Raw genomic sequence first — 17,795 nt, forward strand, 5'->3', positions numbered from 1 at the left:
AATAAGTTTTTTTTTTAATAAGGGAAACTTTTATTATTTCCCAAACCATTTTTCTTAAAAAGTTATTTATTAAAATATATTGTGTGTACGATTTTAATCATTGAATTTATTTATTTTTATTTTTTTGGGATGAGAGAGAAAACAAAGGGTCCCTTTGAATCACCAGTGGCCCCTACTACGGTGAGATTTTGGCCTAAACGCACTATTTTCCGCCTTTGGATTACATAGCATCAGCACGATTGGAGCACTCTGATCTCACTGGACCCTTATATTTTGACTGGGGATTTATGCTGCAGTAGAGAAGGTTCTTTCTCACCTAATTTTTAATTTTTAATATATATTTTTATTTACTTCCTATTTTAACCTTCCTTCAATTGCTGTCTTTTAATGTCTTCATTTTATTTTAAAGATTGTAGTTTTATTTATTATTTATTAGTTTTTATTTAAGATCTTAAAATAAAATTTAAAATAATTTAGATAATTTCTATTTTAAATAAATCACTACACTTATTTAATATCTTTTATTTTAATAATATTTAATTTTATATAATTTAATAAATATATGAAAAATAAGTAGAAATATAATTAATAAAAATTACACGTAAATGAATAGATGTATGAAAATAAACAAAAATATAGTTAATAAATAATTACAACTTTATTTTTAAAAAATAGATAAAATTTTATTTTATTATATATAATTTAAATTGATTATATAGTTTATTAAAATATTTATAATAAAATATTGGAAGATACATTTTAATATTTTATTAAATTAATTTATAAATTCACATATTTTAATAATTTTATAAAAGTAAAATAATTTAAAAACTTCTATTATATATCAATTCTAATATGATGTCCTTAATAGTTATTTCTTATTCTCACATCACCGCTACAGCTGCGTTTGAATCCAAACACGCACACTTCACCATTGTTTCTAATCTCACTGCTACAGTATCCAATCTCACCGCTACAGTAACTAATCTCACCACCACCGTTGTTTTTAACATCACCGAAGCTAAACACACCGCCCATCCAAACTAAACCTAAATTAGGACCTCGACACTGAGACTCGTCATGTTTAGTTTAACATTTTGAGTTCTTTTCTATTCTACAATTTTGACAATAAACTCTGTTTTTTCTTTTGGAAGAAATTTTAAAAAGCTTGAATATTATTACTGCGCGTGATTTCATGGCCTCCAGCAGCATAAGAAAGTGAAATTCAGTCATATGTTCCACAAAAACACAGTTGTAGTAAACCAATCTCCAAAGAATCTGAACCATGTTTACAAAAATCCCAAAGCATTGCTGAGGAATTATATTTATATTGGACTCAAATGCGGGATTAAAAAGAAATACACCACTCATGTCATATCTTGGCCAAGAACAATATCTGAACGGCCATGCATATTATGATGCTATGTGATGGGAACAAGAGGAAGGCAGAATTTTCAGCTGAATTTGGTGAACCTGAAAGGGAGAAAAACTCTAGTTAAACATCCCACTGATTTTACTTTTATTATTATTATTATTATTTATGATTAAAGACGTGAAAAAAGAAAACCTGGAAGGCAAACAAGTGGATTGACATGCTGGCCGCAGCGTCCAGGCAACTCTTGAGCTTGTGTCACATTTATGCCTGCCTGCTCAGCTTGTCTGCTACCCTTGTTGCTTATCATACTACACAAGCATTCTGGTTGGGATTTAATCACAGATTTCAGAGGATCGCAGCAGATATCCGGTACATCTGCATCATTTCCATTAAGATAATTCAGGCAAGGAGCAATCTGGTTTAGGCATGAGGAGGAGCTCTGCCTCTGCCTCTGACTCTGACCCCATCCCACCACCATCAAATTTGCCACAATCACTAGTATAGTTCCAATGTACGCCCTAAACTGCTTCATCTCTCAAAATCCAGCTGATCTGGTCTGCCTTTAATTTCCCAACACTAGCAGACATTTATACAACACTGAAGTTTTGGAGTTGGTGATCTAACTTCTGCCATGCTATTAGTTGACTCTTACCTTGGGACTTTCAGTTATCAGACCAAGTGCCACATTTGAAGTTGAAGGAGGGCGGCAGTGGCCGTTGGATAGGTACAGCTAACTTTAAACCACTAAAAACCGACCATTATTAGACCTTGTATGTAAGCAATGAAGCCTAACCGGGCATCACCCGACGCAGGGCATAAGAAGAACCCAGATGCGTGCTTGGTCCGCCTAAGCGGGCCAATAGTACATGTTTACCGTGCCATTGCCAAGTCTTGTTAATAATGAAATTAAAAATATATTTAAAACAAAAATATTCGTTTTAGCATTTTATGGATTTATAATATCTTTATTTTATTATAATTTTTATCATGAATTTCTTATAAAACTTCTTTGATTAATTTAGCATTTTATAAAAATTTTAAATCGCGCATCTTAGTGGTAATACCTAATTTATAAATTGGTACCTAAATTATACATTTTTCTCATTTTGGTGTTTAAATATTTTTTTTGGCACAAGTGATATATAAACTTTTTTTTTCAAGTTAATATCTCTATTAGTTCAATCGTTAGTCAAATCATTAAATCTATAAAAAAAATTAAAAATTATCATGTCACAAAAGAAAAACAAAAAAATATTATTTTCTCTTTATGTATGTATGTATTTATGAATGTATGTAGGTATTTATTCTTTTTACTTTATTTCTTTTATTTCTTTTTCCTCTCATTGGCTTTTTGTCTGAGTGTGAGCATTTTTTACTTCATTGTTTTGATTAAAGTTTTTAGAATTATACTGATGGTCGAATTGATCGGACCACTAATTTTCTATTTGACCAATTTAACTAGTTGAATCAAATAAATTATTAAAAAATTAATAAAAATAAAAATATTTAAAATAGAGAAAACCGGTTGAACTGACTAGTTCAATGATTTTTTAGTTTGATTCAACTGGTTTGTATTTATTTGTGGATCAATGGGTTCAACTCCTATCTCCAGACTGATTCTTGATCCAGTCGATCTGGCCAGTCAATCTAATCCGACTCTAAAAACATTGATTTTGATTGATGTAGAGAACTTTTTTGATCTTGTTAGGTTGAGAAGTAGACGATAAAATTTGAAAAAAAATAATCACCAATGTCTCGACCTCAAGAGGGCGAATTTCGAGTATTGTTGGTATTGCTAAACATTATAAAGGCAGAAAGAAAAAATAGAAAAAAAAGAGTGAGAAATAATGTAAAAGAAAATAAAAGAAATAAAAAATATATTTTTAAAGTTTATATCGCATAATTGTCTATTATTGGTTGGAATTTTTTTAACAAATATAACATGTTGGTGTAAAATAAGCAGTGTAATGATAGTTTAGATACTATTCGTGATTAAAAAAAAGTTCAGTTACAAACTTGAGGAAAAAGTGCATAGCTTAGCTATTAATTCGTGAGTTAAGCCTTCTTTTTTAAAATTGAAAAGATTTCATTTAATTATTTAGAAAATTTTAAGTTAAAATGATGTATTTTCAAAATTGAGAATGGATAAATGAAAATACCAAGGGTTTTTCATTTCTTCATCATTATAAGCAATACATCTATTCCTATCTCATTAGCCTTATTTCAATTTCATTTCGAATTTTATTTTAGCATATCTATAATTTTTACGCCCAACCTCTTCCCCCTTTTCCATCTTACCAACTTGATCTTATTGTCTCGGATAACAAACATGCGTGAATCATTTCACGAAATGTGTGTAGATAGTCCAAACTTTCGAGAGTTAGCTCTTGATCTTCTAATCAAAAAGCAATGTCGATATTAATACCAATTTTCTCTCAGTGATGAACGATTATGGGTCTTTGACCGGTGATTGTTTGAGGGACGGCGATGGTTCTAATGAAGACCGTAACACCAAAAAAGTAAGATTCAAGGAGGTGGATGGAAATCCAATAGAAAACATGGTGATGGATGTGGCCTCAGTGAGTGGTGCTTCGTGGAAGGATAAATTGCTTGGGGGGTAAGTTTTGGATCTTTGGTCTCCTCCATGAACCCAAGTGTGGCTATTGATGAAGATTTGGATTTTAAAGAGGGTGATATCCTGAGATCCACGATTAATGGAATTCCCGCCATTGAATTCTCTGATCGAGTCAAGAAAATTTTGGTCAAAGACATGGAAACCACAGTGGTGGTAAAACTGTTGGGGCGTAATATTGGGTATGGTGTACTTTTCAACCAAATTTAGGGTATTTGGAAACCATCTAAACCCTTTCGATTAATGGATGTGGAGAATGGATACTACTTGGTCCGGTTTCAAAACAAAGATGATTACGAGATGGTTTTGACTTAAGGACCTTGTGTGGTTTTTGGTCACTACCTCACTGTTTAGCTGTGGACGGTGGAGTTTAATCCGTTGAGGCCTTTCCCTAGTGTGGTTCTAGTCTGGATCCAATTCCCGGGTTTACCGGGGTTTCTGTACAAGAAACGGATGTTAGAGGAGATCGGAGGATTGGTCGGAAAAGTGGCCAAGACAGACATTAAAACGGATAGTGGGGCAAAAGGTCAGTTCGCTAGGATGGCGGTTTCGTTGACCTCAAGAAACCACTAACCTTTCAAGTTTTGATCCATGGCAAGATCCAAAGAGTAGAGTTCGAGGCTCTACCAGCGGTTTGTTTTTATGGACATCTAAAAAATGTTTGCTCTTCTTCCTTAACAGGCAGAAATGCAGATGATGGCCAAGGGGTAGCCTCCGCTCCGGTGGTGAACGGATCTGCTCCGGCGAAGACAGAGAAAGCCTTCGGCCCCTGAATGATTGTCGAGCGTAAATCACAGCGCAATCAAACTGGGAATAGGAATCAAGAGGCTAAGACCCCGAAAAAAATTCAAACGGCTTCCAAATTTGCTGCGCTTGAAATTGATTCAGCGGGATTTGAGGGTGAAAAATCCGAAAGTTTGGGAATTAATTTTCGACAGAGGGATTTTTCTAAAAAATTAAAAGGCAAGTATGGGGGTCAAAAGCTGGGTCGGTGGAGAAGGAAACATGGGCAAAATGACGCTAGGCTAGAGCAATAAAAATGGGCCAGAAAAGTCGATGAGGGCCTACTGGGCCTGGGACAAACAACAACAAACAGGGCTTGGTGAGGACTGTAGCAGTAAGGGGCTTGGGCAATGGACCAGATCAGGCTGAGGGCTAGCATTACCTGGGGAGGGCTTTAAATTTTGGACCAAAAGTTACGGGCCTTGAGCAGGAGCGGGCTTTATCTGCTGGACCTGGAGCTGCAGGATTGGAGCAGGGGCAGGCTTTAATTGCTGGACTTGTAGATGCGGGTTTGGAGCAGGCTTGGTCGAAAGGACTCCTCCCTTGCATTTTAATCCAACGTTTGAAGGGTTTTTGGAATCTGAAGTAACTTTCACAATTAATTTCTAAAATCGCTAAGGAGGGAACAGTGGCCTGTGAAAGCCTTCCTACTTCCTCTAAAGGGCGAGGTTTTAGGATTAAAAGCACACATGGATGACCGGGAAAGGCATTGAATAAAATTATTCGTGGACTCGAGGGTCGTTTTAAACTCGACAGCAATTCTCGTGTTTCACTACCACCAGAAGCCATGACTTCTATGATTAAGCTCCTCAGTGATCAAATGGTTTCCTCAACAGATAATTCTGGCGCTCAAGATGGTGGTGATCGAACATCTGATACGCCTTAAAGGTTCGTTACTTCTCCACTTTTTTAATTTTATTTATGAATTTTACTATTTTATCTTGGAATTGACAAGGTTGTGCTAGTTTGAAATTTCTCTGTGTTTTTCGTGAATACAACTGTAAGCACAGGTCAGATTTAATTGGTCTTTTAGAGACGAGGGTTAGTGGTGAGAAAGCCAATTCAATTATCTTGAAGCTCGGTTTTCAACAGTCTCATCATTTGGAAGCAATAGGGTTTTCGGGTGGTATTTGGATTGCTTGGAGAGACTCCTTGTGTGCTAAGATTATCAAAAGTCACCCCCAATTTATCATTTTAAAATTTCTGGGAGTAACTTCAGACAGTCTTTTCTCAACGCCTTTGTTTATGGTAGCCCAAATAGTCATAAAAGAATACATATCTGGGGGACATTGCACAGTACGATCCCGATGGACGATTCTCCATGGATAGCAATTGGTGACTTTAACGTTATTCTTTCCCCTAATGAGAAGAGAGGATGGTGGACTGTAGGGAAAATGTGTTCTTTATTTGGAGGTTTTATGGAGTTGGCTTAGCTGCATGATTTGGGTTTCAGAGGATCGAAGTTCACTTGGCAGAGAGGGGGCATCGTGGAATGTTTGGACAGGGCCATTTGTAATAATGCATGGAATTTCACTTTCCCAAACTCTATGGCGACTCATTTGTCGCGTCTTAAATCTGATAATAAACCTTTATGCTTGTCCTTGGTGCCTGAGACTAATTTTTCCAAAGGGCGTCCTTTCAGGTTCTCAGTAGGTTGGGTTGAACACCTAGCTTTCTCGAATTTTGTCAAAAGTAAATGGAGAGTTTCTGATAATCTGTTGATTACCCACTTTGATTTTACTGATCAGGTTAAACAATGGAATAAAGAGGTGTATGGTACATAAATACCCGTAAGAAGCATTTGACTCAAAAGCTTAATAATATTGAGATAGTGCTTAACAGTATGAACTTAGATGATCTTAATCAAGTTGAGATGGATATGCATGAGGAATTAGAAAACGTGTTACATCATGAAAAAATCTTTTGGCGTCAAAAGGCTCGGTGTGACTGGTTGGTGTTAGGGAACCGAAACACTTTTTTCCATACGTGCACCTTGAGAAAAAAAAAAGCAAAATAAAATAACCGTCTTGAAAAATGCTTTGAGTGAGTGGGTATTGGATGAAGATCAATTGAAGGCAGATGTGGTCAGTTTCTTCTTGAATCTTCCTGGCCCAATGAGAAGACTAACTCCTAATGCATTTCCACGTCTCAATGATGCTGACATTGCTCTTCTGAATAAGCCAGTCACTTATGAGGAAATCAAAAAGACCCTTTTTGATATAGCTCCCTTAAAAGCTCCAAGAAGTGACAGTCATCATGCTTTATTTTATCAAAGTCAGTGGGATCATGTAGGGCCCTCAGTTCGTAGTTGGGTAAAAGGTATTTTTTACGGGAAAAACATTAACTAGAATTTGAATAATTCGCTTATAGTGCTTACCCCTAAGGTTCAGAATCGAGAAGATTTCTCTCAATTTCGACCAATCAGTCTCTGTTTCGTCCTTTATGAATTGGTTATGAAGATCATTGCAAATCGATGTGGTTTTTCCAAGAATCATAGCTCCCGAGCAGACTGGGTTTGTAGTAGGACAGAATATTACTGATAATATTGTCATCGCACAAGAGGTTATTCACTCTATGAGGGGAAATAAAAAGAATAGGAGGTGGATGACTATCAAAATTGACCTTGAGAAGGCTTATGATCATGTGCGGTGGAAATTCATTGATGCCTCTCTTCAAGCCACATGTATTCCTGTTTTCTTATGTAATGTTATTATGAATGCTATTTCCAATTCCACTATGCAGGTTTTATGGAATGGGGTCCCAAATTAGAAATTCCGACCTACAAGGGGTGTTCGATAAGGGTGCCCACTATCTCCCTATTTGTTTATTCTCTGCATAGAATGGTTGGGCCATAATATTCGCTTTGCCATGGACTCTAGAAATTGGGCCCCCATTCGTCTCTCTTGTACTGGTCCACTGTTATCGCATCTTTTTTTCGCAGATGATTTAATTTTATTCGGTCAGGCTGATGAAGACTAAGCCCAGGTAATCAAAGGTATCCTCGAGGGATTTTGTAAAGTTTCTGGGCACCAGATCAATATGCGAAAAACAAAAGTTTTCTTTTCCAAATGTGTTTATGGGAGCTTAAGGAGGCGCATAAGTAGGTATCTTGGCTTTTAGGAAGTGCGTGACTTGGAGTTTTATCTGGGGGTGCCACTTTTCCATGAAAAGGTTACTAATAATACTTTATGTTTTGTGGTCGACAAGGTGCGCAACAAATTGTCTAGCTGGGATGCCAGACAACTCTCTTTAGCTGGGAGGGTGACTTTGGCTCAATAAGTTTTACATTCACTCCCAAGTTATTTTATACAGACTATGATGGTTCCTAAAAGGTTATGTGATGAGATCGAATGCATCGTTAGAAAGTTCATTTAAAGGTCACACAATGGTGCGAATAAGATAGTTTTGGTTAGTTGGGATTCAATATGTCAGCCCAAATCGCATGGTGGTCTTGGTCTGAGGCATTTGAAGGATCATAACACGTCTTTCATGATGAAGGTCGGATTTAACATCATTTTGAATTCAATGACACTTTGGGTTCGGGTTCTCCGGTCGAAGTACGGGGTTGCAAGCGGTGTACCTGAAAATCTTTCAATGGGAATGTGCTCTTTTTTTATGAAGATCTTTATCCAAGGTATGACCTCTTATTTGTGATAATTTACTATGGTCTGTTGGAAATGAAAAATTTATTAACTGCTGGCAAGACCCTTGGATTCCAAATTGTGGCCTTTAATCAAAAAAAATTCCTGCTAATTCTAATCATAGCATGGATTGGTCACTTAAAGAAATGACTACTGTGGATGGCTCGTGGAATTTAGACTTTTTTCGTCTTTGGGTTTCTGAAGAGGTCATTAACAGGACCATTAGTGTTCCACCGCCACACATTGCTTTTGGCCTTGATAGAATCATTTGGGGGGCTTCTTCGACTGGTTATTTCTCCCTCAAGAATGCCTATGCTAAAATTCACGAAGGTTCCTTGAATCCAAATGAGTCAATTTGGGATTTACCTTGGAAGTTCCAAGGTCCACATCGGATCTGTTTTTTCATTTGGCTTACCCTTAAGCAGCATTTGCTTACGAATGCTGAAAGGATTAGGCGAGGGATTGGGAGTGACAATGCATGTGGTTTTTGTGGTCATGAGTCTGAAGAGGTGCTTCACGTTCTCAAAGATCTCCTTGTTGCCAGAAGCATTTGGGATAAAATCGTTCTGGATGAAACTCTCTCTAGATTCTACACCAGTTCTCTCCAAGAATGGATCATGGGTAACTTTCACATGCATCAGCCTGTTTCTTTGGTTGAGATTGATTGGCCGTGCCTTTTCAGGATCATCTCTTAGCGTATTTAGAAAAATTGTAACCTGTTTATCTTTCAAGGTATTTCATGGAGTACAAGATGATATATTCAAGGTGTCTCTTAGCTGGGTAAGACAATATACCTCTACAGTTAAGACATTGACAAGTAAATCCCAAAGGTCATAGTTCACTTATGGAAGAAAGTTAGGTGTACTTAAAATACAGATGGTTCAGTGAGACAGGATGAAGAACTTGCTGCAGCAGGAGGCTTAATACGAGATCAAAAAGGTAGATGGATCGTGGGGTTTAATAGATACTTGGGGAATTGTACAGTTACGGAGGTTGAACTTTGGGACATCTTGGATAGGTTAACGCTTATATTAGATAGAAGATTTGAAAGGATCTTAATTCAAACGGATAGCCTCGAGACTGCTAATGCCATTCAAGAAGGTGCCTTTAGAATCTCGAACTCAACTTTACTCAAAAGAATTCATCAAATCCTGACAAAGGTAAAACAATAGAAGATTCAACATATTCCTCGGGAAAATAATGAAAGATTCAACATATTCCCCAGGAAGAAAACACAATGGCAGATAGTCTTGCCAAAATAATTTGTGTTAGAAAGCCATGTTTAATACTGATTGAAGAATCTCCTAAGGGACTAGTTTTCTTTAAATTTGTATCTTGTTCTTTTCACCAAAAAAAAAATAATAATAATAATAATGTCAATGAAAATGTATAGGTGAATTTTTTTGCGGTGAGGATTGTAGTTTCCATGAATTTTCCATTTCACATAATAAAACAAAAGGTAATTTGTAAGATAAACCTATCTCTATATGCAAAACACGTTGTTCAACTTCACGTTGAACATTGATATTCATAACAATTTTTTATGAAAATTATAATTAAGAACTCCTTAATAGTTTCCCATTTAATTTGAAATTAATTAAAAGACTAAAATACTACCGGCTAGAATAACCTCTTTGAAGTCAAAAAAATTTTTAGGGAATTAAAATTAAATTGTAGTTTTTACAATAATAAAAATACAATTTCATCATTTTAATAGCCAACATCTTTATAATTTTTAAAATATTAAAATAAATTTTTATCATTTTTAAAAAGGCTAAAATAAAATTTTACTTTTACTAATTTAAATTTTTAAAAAACTTAGATTAGAAAATTTTTAAGCTACGCCCCTGCCTCTTTGATCATTTATTCCTTAACCAAAAAAAAAAAAACCTAACAGTAACATACTTACAAAGTCTGGGTCTCTATGATGAGGTGCATTAACTATAATAATAATAATAATAATAATAATGTGAACCAACAGTTTCAGGTTCTTGGCATAATCCACACTACACTAGACATAGTATATCATTCCAACTTCAATGAGATTGATGTGAGGAATGTTTAGTGCAACTGAAGGCCCCCTGCAGTTCTTTCTAAGAAATGAATACCCCATGTCTATTACTAGCTTTTTCAAATATGATGAACTTCTCCTGGCCTTTACATATGAATGTCCCATTATATATGCAACGCCTGCTTCCTTTGCCTCTATCAAATCCATCAGCTCTTCCCTAACACCTGTATCCATACCTGGACTTGCTGCTACTTCGAACCTCACATGCCTCCTCCTCACTCCTGGATTCTCATCATCGGGATAAGCACTTCGCAAGCTCTGTAACATGAGGGATTTGCTGCTCTGTATGGACTCGATACCATCACAATCCTCTCTCTCAGTAACTATTAAACTTGAGCTTGATTGGATGGTCCTGCTACTTATAACAGCTAGCCTCCCATCATATGATGAACTCTCAGAACTACAAAATTGTGCATCTCCAGCTTCCATCTGGATGAACTCTGCTATGCTTTGTATAAGCTGCTCCTCAAAATCCCCATCATCTCGCTGGATATCTTTGTACCCATACCTGACAATGCACCTATACATACGATATGGCCTGGGGCATACCCGACCAATAAGAAAGCGTTCTTCTGGTGAAACATATGGGACTGGAACTGATTTCACACAAACAAAAACCAGCACCTTATGGAACGCTGGCAGGTTTGTGACAAAGTGGGAAAATATTGCAGGGACTCCTGTTGCCAGTTCGGAGTAAATGAGGCCTATCCCAGGCACACGCACAATACCGAGGCTAGGACCCAAGCCAAGCAACCATTTCAGTGATACTTTGTTGTGCAGGTCAAAGTTGTACTTCTTGCGAGTCCCATAGTGCCATATGTACATAACCAACATAAAGATGACAGACAGCACAAGAGGCACCCATCCTCCTTGAGGCACTTTCATGAGTGCTGATGATAAGTAGACCCCTTCACTAAACCAGAAGAACACAAGGAACATAGCAGCAAGTAAAACACTTTTCTGCCAAACAAAGGTTACCACAAGAGCCATGAGAAATGTTGTAATAAACATCACCGTAATGCATGCAAGTCCTGAAAGCAAAGACCAAATAAGAAAACATCATCACCAAAGACAAATACCACAGCCAAGTTGATGCAAGTTAGTAACCATCTCTAGAATCTGAACTATGTGACCATCTCTAGAATCTGAACTATGTGATTGACAACAGTACTCACTATATAACCATAATAAATTCACCAAAATGTTAGTACAAAATTGATCAAGTTTACTGTGTAAGAGAGGAACGATACAAGAACTTTACTAGTCAGTCATTTAAAGTCCAAACTCTAAAGTGTACGTAACAAAGTCAATTTCCATGAGTGAGGCTATAGGCAAGGAAAAGCAGTAATAAAGTTTGGCCATGATTGAAAATACCCACTTAACACTTGTTATAGGCACAGAATTTAATTATTATTTAATCATATTTTTGTCAAGAATATTTGAGGAGAGAAGAAGCAGTTATCAGAGAACGAATTACCATAAGCATTTCCAATTAAAGTAGTACTTCGAAATCCAATAGTTATTGCAAGAGTAAGTATCATGAGTATCCAGTTTATTTCTGGGATGTAGATCTGGCCACGTATATGTTTTGAGGTGTGAACTACTTTGACTCGAGGGAAGCATCCAAGGGCATGGCATTGTTTAATTAAAGAAAAAGTGGCAGTTATAATAGCCTGACTCCCAACAATAGTTGCAAGGGTGGCAATCACAAAGATAGGCCAAAAAACCGGACCTGCAATGGTAAAATGAAAAATTACACAAACTTAAATGTTGTAACAATGTTTAGAAGCAATACAGTTGCTGTCAGATTGCACTAACCAGGAATTGAGTCATAAAAACTGTTAAGAACTTTTTGTGGGTTTCTTGACAAGAACGCAGCCTGACCCATGTATTGGACAACCAGACATGGGTATACTACAAATGCAAACGCAAGCTGCAGAATCAGGAAAAATTATCAGGTTTCTTCCTCATACATCAGTCAAAACAAAGGTTCATTATCAAGTTCTACAGATGTAGCTTAATATGGCAAGAGGATTAGACATGTATGTCAAGAGAATAGAACACTTTCACCTTCAATCCAAAATTTACTATCACGTGCTAGGAGTGGGAAAAAAGAGAGAATACAAACAAAGGAGGAACTACACTCACCCTAATTGATAAGGCAGTGAAATGACCAAGGTCTGCAAACATAGCTTCGGTGCCTGATGAAACCCAAAAATTGCACATGATCACTAACTCAAACCAACAACCATCTAAGTCAATTAAAATAAAAGTTATGCTGTAATCTGTTGATATTCAAATGCAACCTACCAGTTACTGAAAGAAGGATCCCTCCTAGCGAAAACCAGCCATCTTTACCTGTCTCTCTAAAGAACTTGATAATATAATATGGGGAAATTGCACGAACAATCTTTGGGTTCCAAAATATTATGTTGTACAAGCCAATGGAAAAAATTGATACCAGCCAGATGATCACAATTGGTGCAAACATAAAAGCTACCCTGCGTGTTCCAAAATGCTGCAGGGCAAATAGGCCCACCAATATGACACAAGCAAGCACGACAATTTCACCTAGGTTAAAAAATAAAGCCAATTCATTAAGCACTACAGGAAAAACGAAACATCAAGAGAACTTGTGAACCCAAAACTTAGTAGAATTAATAAAGGAAAAGAAAACCAAAATTGAGAACTGAATTACCACTAGCTAATTTCTTTTCAGTAACTTGAAGTCCTGAAACTGATGACAGAACTGCAAACATAGAAACATTTAACCCCTTAACCATTGGAAGAGAGAAATCAATTAACACAGCGAGTTGAAGACAAAAGGGCACAAGTACAGCAACAAAACAGAGGGAAATTTTACTTAGATGATGAAATATCAGAATCTGACAAACAGGATCCACCACGAACATATACTATAGGCAGGAGGATTCGTGCAAACACTTGACAAAAAGAGCAAATATGGAAGTCCAGGATTGCACTGCTATGCTCATGAAAGTATTTGTGATGATCGGTCCCCATAATTAGATCATTGGAGATCAACTATGTCAATAGGCACATTGAATGAATCAACATAGTTGTGAAAATCCTAACACGACATGCAAAGTTGCCACACTGATTGCATGGTCTGGCAAATGGTTCAAACAAGAAAATTGAGGAAAAGCATTGGCTTCACCATCTCCTCTAGTTTTGGGTCATATAGTTGTTGGATTTTGTTTTGTTCATATGCAAAATCCAGCAGAGCTCTTCATCAAAATTTCTTCTCAAGCTCAGAACCTTAATCCACAATCATTTACTAAAGTAATGTAATAAAAGCTAGCATCAATAGCTTTGCTTATTGTCCCACATGCCACATATGATAAAGAGGAAATTCCAAGAAAGAAAAAGTATTAAAACTTTATAATCCACAGCCACAAAGATGTTAACCTAAGAATTTGCAATATTAAAATTTAGTTAGCCATATAAATATCTACCTGATATTGCTGGAGTGAGCACACCATCACCTATGACCATAGAAGCACCAAAGAGTACCACAACAAGAAGGGCTGTCCTTAACGTTTTATGCTTCTCCAAAAATCGCTTCAATGGAGAACCAGTGGCCACCTGCATCGAGGGCCCATATTTGTAGGCGGAGAGTTCTTCATCAGCTGCTTGCTGATTGGGAAGCAAGCTAAATTTTGCATGCCTACAAAGCAGCGAGTAAAGAGCAAAAGTGCCACCTGATAAGAAATCATGTAAACATGATGTTAAATGGTTAGCCAAAGTTTTATAGGAGAGTAATATCCATTATGAAACTTAATGATTCACCACACCTTCACCGCTATCATCTGCACCCAGCATGATAAACACATATTTAAGAAGGGGTATCAATGTAAGGGTCCAAAAAATCAAGGAAAATGCTCCAAATATTGCATCTTCATTCTGATGATCCTGCAAGTTCCCTATGAACGTGCTTGAGTAGACATAAAGAGGTGAAGTGCTCAGGTCTCCATACACCACCCCGAGGCTCTGGTATGCTAATATTAGGTTCCTGGAGAGATTGACCCATGAAAGCTGCAAAAGTGATTCAGGTACTTAAACAATTTTGAGTTTCAAATAAAAAACAAATGATAATACCACGATTAATGCCGGAACATACCTAGACCCAAAACTCCAGCAAAAGCAGTGGTCAATATAGAAAATATTGAGTAGAAAAGGAAATATCCTTTTTTTTATATTAAAAGAAAAAACAAGAATTAAAGAAATTCAGGGCAACATTTGATTTTACTAGGAATTAACACCAAAGTGATCATATGCATGTCATATTGGTTTTCAAAATGCGTTTTTTGATAACAGTGGCCATTAGATCAATGATTTTGCTGCAGTGATTTACATGTATAAGACACACTGATTGAACTGGAATCCAGAAATTGGTTTACTACGTATAAGTACAACATTCTAGCCAAAAAAAAAAAAGTGACCTTTATTCAACCTTCCGATAATAGAGGTGCGGATCCATGAGGAGGATAAAAAATATTTGAAATTTATGTTATAACTATATTATATCAGAAGAAAAGGTTGAAAGAAAGAAAGAAAAAAGATGACATGGAAAGTAAAGTAATCTGAAAAAAAGGCAGAGGTTGGGTTAGTAAAAAACTAAAAGCCTAATAGAGTGACGAAGCTACTAGAGCAGCTTAATTGAATTTGAAAGTAGAGCTGTGACAGAGAGAAAGAGGTAAGTTAAAAACAAGGGAGATGCCATCAAGATTGTAAAGCATCGGAAACCGAGCAGATCGCAGATAAGAAATGAAATGAAAATTGAAAACCAAACACACAAGAACAAGATTCAAAAATCTTAAAATAAATAAATGAACTCTAACCGAGGAAGGATTTCGCGGAGGAGAAGGAATCGAAATTCCTGATTCCGGCCCCATTGAAAGCAGGCTCAGAGAGAGAGTGTGTGAGTGTTCTTTCAATTATGCGGCTCCCTAATCCTAATCCTAATCCTAATCCGAATCTCACCTCCCTCTATTTTTAATTTCATCTTACATTTCCATCTCCATTTTTATTCCATCTTATCTAATGAGCGTCCCTTCCAAATAAATCTAAAACTGCTTATGGTTCATTTATCTGGTCTTTATATGTTATGATAATGACTTGTCTCATTCAATGACTCCAGTCCAGTAGTGGTTGGTTTGGTTGGATGGACTTGTACTCTTTTCCTTCTTAATTTCCTTTTTATTTATCTCTAACGAAAATCTAGTAAATAAAAAATATCACATTCGAAAGATACCTACTCAATGTTCAAACAAAAAAAAGATACCTGCTCCTTCATTAATACTGCTTTTACTTTTTAAAATTTTTTTTTATAATATCTTATAAAATTTTTACCCTACTGCTTTTTAAATAAAATTTAAAAATAAATTAATATTCTTTTTTATTTTTTATTTATGCATGTGCCTCTTTACTTTTATATGAATGAAAAATTCATATAAAATATATTTATTAAAAATTTACTTAAAAAATAAATAGAAAGAGATTGTTAAATTCATGGTCTCTTACTTAGATTTAAATCTTATCGTATGTTAGATTTTATAATTTTAAAAAAAACTTTTAAAAGATAGAAAAAACACTTTTATAATTATATAAATTTATGAAAATAATAAATTTTTAGTTATTTTAAATTAAATTAATGCTTGATTAACTTATAATATCAACTCAATCAGAAATTTAAATAATAATATATATTCATTTTTCTATAAGATTATAAGGCTTCCTTTTGGATGCTCGTTTGATCTCATTTCAGTGCGTTTGGAGGACTTTTTGGCTGAATCGCACTGTACCAATCCGTTTAGATTGTAAAAAGTAGAACGATTGGAACATCACTCAACACACTGACCACCAATTTCTCCACCGGAGCTTTATGCTCTAGTCAAATGTTCCAACATCCCATTGGTGGTCATTTTTCATTTTACGCCCTTACTCTTATTTTTTCTCCATTTTACTTTTTTTTTGTTTCTTTCTTCATTTTACCTTCTACTTCAATAATTTTGTATTTTCATTTGTGAGGTAATTTTATTAATTTAAAATAATAAACATTTCCCCCATTATTTTATAACAAACTAATATACGTTATTATCAAAAAGAAATTTTAATTTACCATTTCTTGAATTAACTACTTTTAGATTATTTATTTTAATTTTTAAAATTTAATTATTTTGATTTAAAAATGTTAAATTTTTTTATTTTATATAATAAAATATCAGAAGATACATTTTAATATTTTATTAAATGAATTTATAAATTCACATATTTTAAATAATTTCGTAAAAGTAAAATAATTTTAAAAACTTCTATTATATATTATTTCTAATCTAGTGTTCTTAATAGTCCTTTTCTATTATCATTTCACCGCTACAGCTACAATATCCAATCTTACCATTGCATTAACTAATCTCACCACCACCGCTGTTTTTAACCTCACTGGAGTTAAACACACCGTCCATCCAAACTAAGCCTAAGTACCCAACTTCGAATCTCACCAAATGCAATTATTAGGTGTGAGTTTTTGATCTCATCATGTATAGTTATCATAAGTGAGCAGCCCAGCCTTGGGGGTTGTTTCAGGATGGAACTGCCTAAGGTTTAGGGTTAGAAGGGGTTCAAAAAAAAATATTTTTTCAGTTTTTAACATGAGAAAAAAAAATTTCAAACTAAAATAAATTAATTAAATGCCTACAGCTTTCAATTTTTCACCTTAAATGCTTATCTCCTAGGGCATTAAATTTTTTTCAGCTTTTATTGTATTACATTTTATAATTTTTTTAAAAGGATCCAATTTATTGTTTCACCTAGAGCCCAAAAATATCGAAAACAAGCCTGTAAGTGAATTTAATTCTGTAAATAAATTTTATTCGAATTATTCTTAATTCTTTATTTTATGTTTTGTATTGATTTGATATACTTAATAGTTATTCAAACATATATTTATAGTTATATTATTATTGTAGTTGTAAAATTAAAATTTAAAAAAGGAGGGGGGGATTAACTAGAGTACAAGACTACATATTCAAGTAAGTTATTGACCATAAAATTGCAATTATCGACTCTTCAAGGACCGAAAGCGTACACCACGGCCTTGGTATGTGGCCCTCATCCTAAACCAAAAAGCAACTTGACTTTGTACTTGTAGTACGAATAAATAAATAATGGTTAATTATTAAAACTCCTCCAATTATTATTCAAAATTTAAAATATTCTATCAATTAAATCCTTCTATCGATCTAATCATTAGTTTGGATATTAAACATATGT

At 35.1% G+C, this 17,795-nt stretch overlaps 2 protein-coding genes and 1 long non-coding RNA gene across 3 annotated transcripts; 1 reads left to right on the top strand and 2 right to left on the bottom strand.

Moving 5' to 3' along the window:
• Positions 1-965: 965 nt before the first annotated feature.
• Positions 966-1,999, bottom strand: LOC107953454 (non-specific lipid transfer protein GPI-anchored 30). The gene is made up of 2 exons (XM_016888767.2): positions 1,568-1,999; positions 966-1,473 (listed from the first exon to the last, which is right to left on the bottom strand). Exons 1-2 carry the CDS (start codon positions 1,905-1,907, stop codon positions 1,373-1,375), a joined length of 441 nt encoding a protein of 146 aa, XP_016744256.1. The 5' UTR covers positions 1,908-1,999; the 3' UTR covers positions 966-1,372.
• Positions 2,000-3,453: 1,454 nt separating this feature from the next.
• On the top strand, positions 3,454-8,581 carry LOC121216376 (uncharacterized). Its single transcript, XR_005912561.1, has 2 exons — positions 3,454-5,678; positions 5,801-8,581. It is a non-coding gene; the product is annotated as an uncharacterized lncRNA (long non-coding RNA).
• A 1,752-nt stretch (positions 8,582-10,333) lies between these two features.
• On the bottom strand, positions 10,334-15,595 carry LOC107948573 (potassium transporter 4). The gene is made up of 9 exons (XM_016883177.2): positions 15,362-15,595; positions 14,315-14,555; positions 13,976-14,221; positions 13,201-13,251; positions 12,813-13,073; positions 12,651-12,703; positions 12,321-12,435; positions 11,980-12,234; positions 10,334-11,533 (listed from the first exon to the last, which is right to left on the bottom strand). Exons 1-9 carry the CDS (start codon positions 15,413-15,415, stop codon positions 10,443-10,445), a joined length of 2,367 nt encoding a protein of 788 aa, XP_016738666.1. The 5' UTR covers positions 15,416-15,595; the 3' UTR covers positions 10,334-10,442.
• Between the last annotated feature and the right edge of the window lie 2,200 nt (positions 15,596-17,795).

This window comes from Gossypium hirsutum, chromosome D04 (assembly GCF_007990345.1).
Source record: "Gossypium hirsutum isolate 1008001.06 chromosome D04, Gossypium_hirsutum_v2.1, whole genome shotgun sequence".
NCBI lineage: Eukaryota > Viridiplantae > Streptophyta > Magnoliopsida > Malvales > Malvaceae > Gossypium > Gossypium hirsutum.

Coding starts and splice junctions, on each gene's coding strand:
- LOC107953454 (XM_016888767.2), bottom strand. CDS start 1,907: ATGAAGCAGTTTAGGGCGTACATTGGAACTATACTAGTGATTGTGGCA. Junction 1,474..1,567: donor TCCACTTGTTTGCCTTCCAG/GTTTTCTTTTTT, acceptor TCTCCCTTTCAG/GTTCACCAAATTCAGCTGAA.
- LOC107948573 (XM_016883177.2), bottom strand. CDS start 15,415: ATGGGGCCGGAATCAGGAATTTCGATTCCTTCTCCTCCGCGAAATCCT. Junction 14,222..14,314: donor TGCAGATGATAGCGGTGAAG/GTGTGGTGAATC, acceptor ATTTCTTATCAG/GTGGCACTTTTGCTCTTTAC. Junction 11,534..11,979: donor TTTAATTGGAAATGCTTATG/GTAATTCGTTCT, acceptor CTTTGCTTTCAG/GACTTGCATGCATTACGGTG.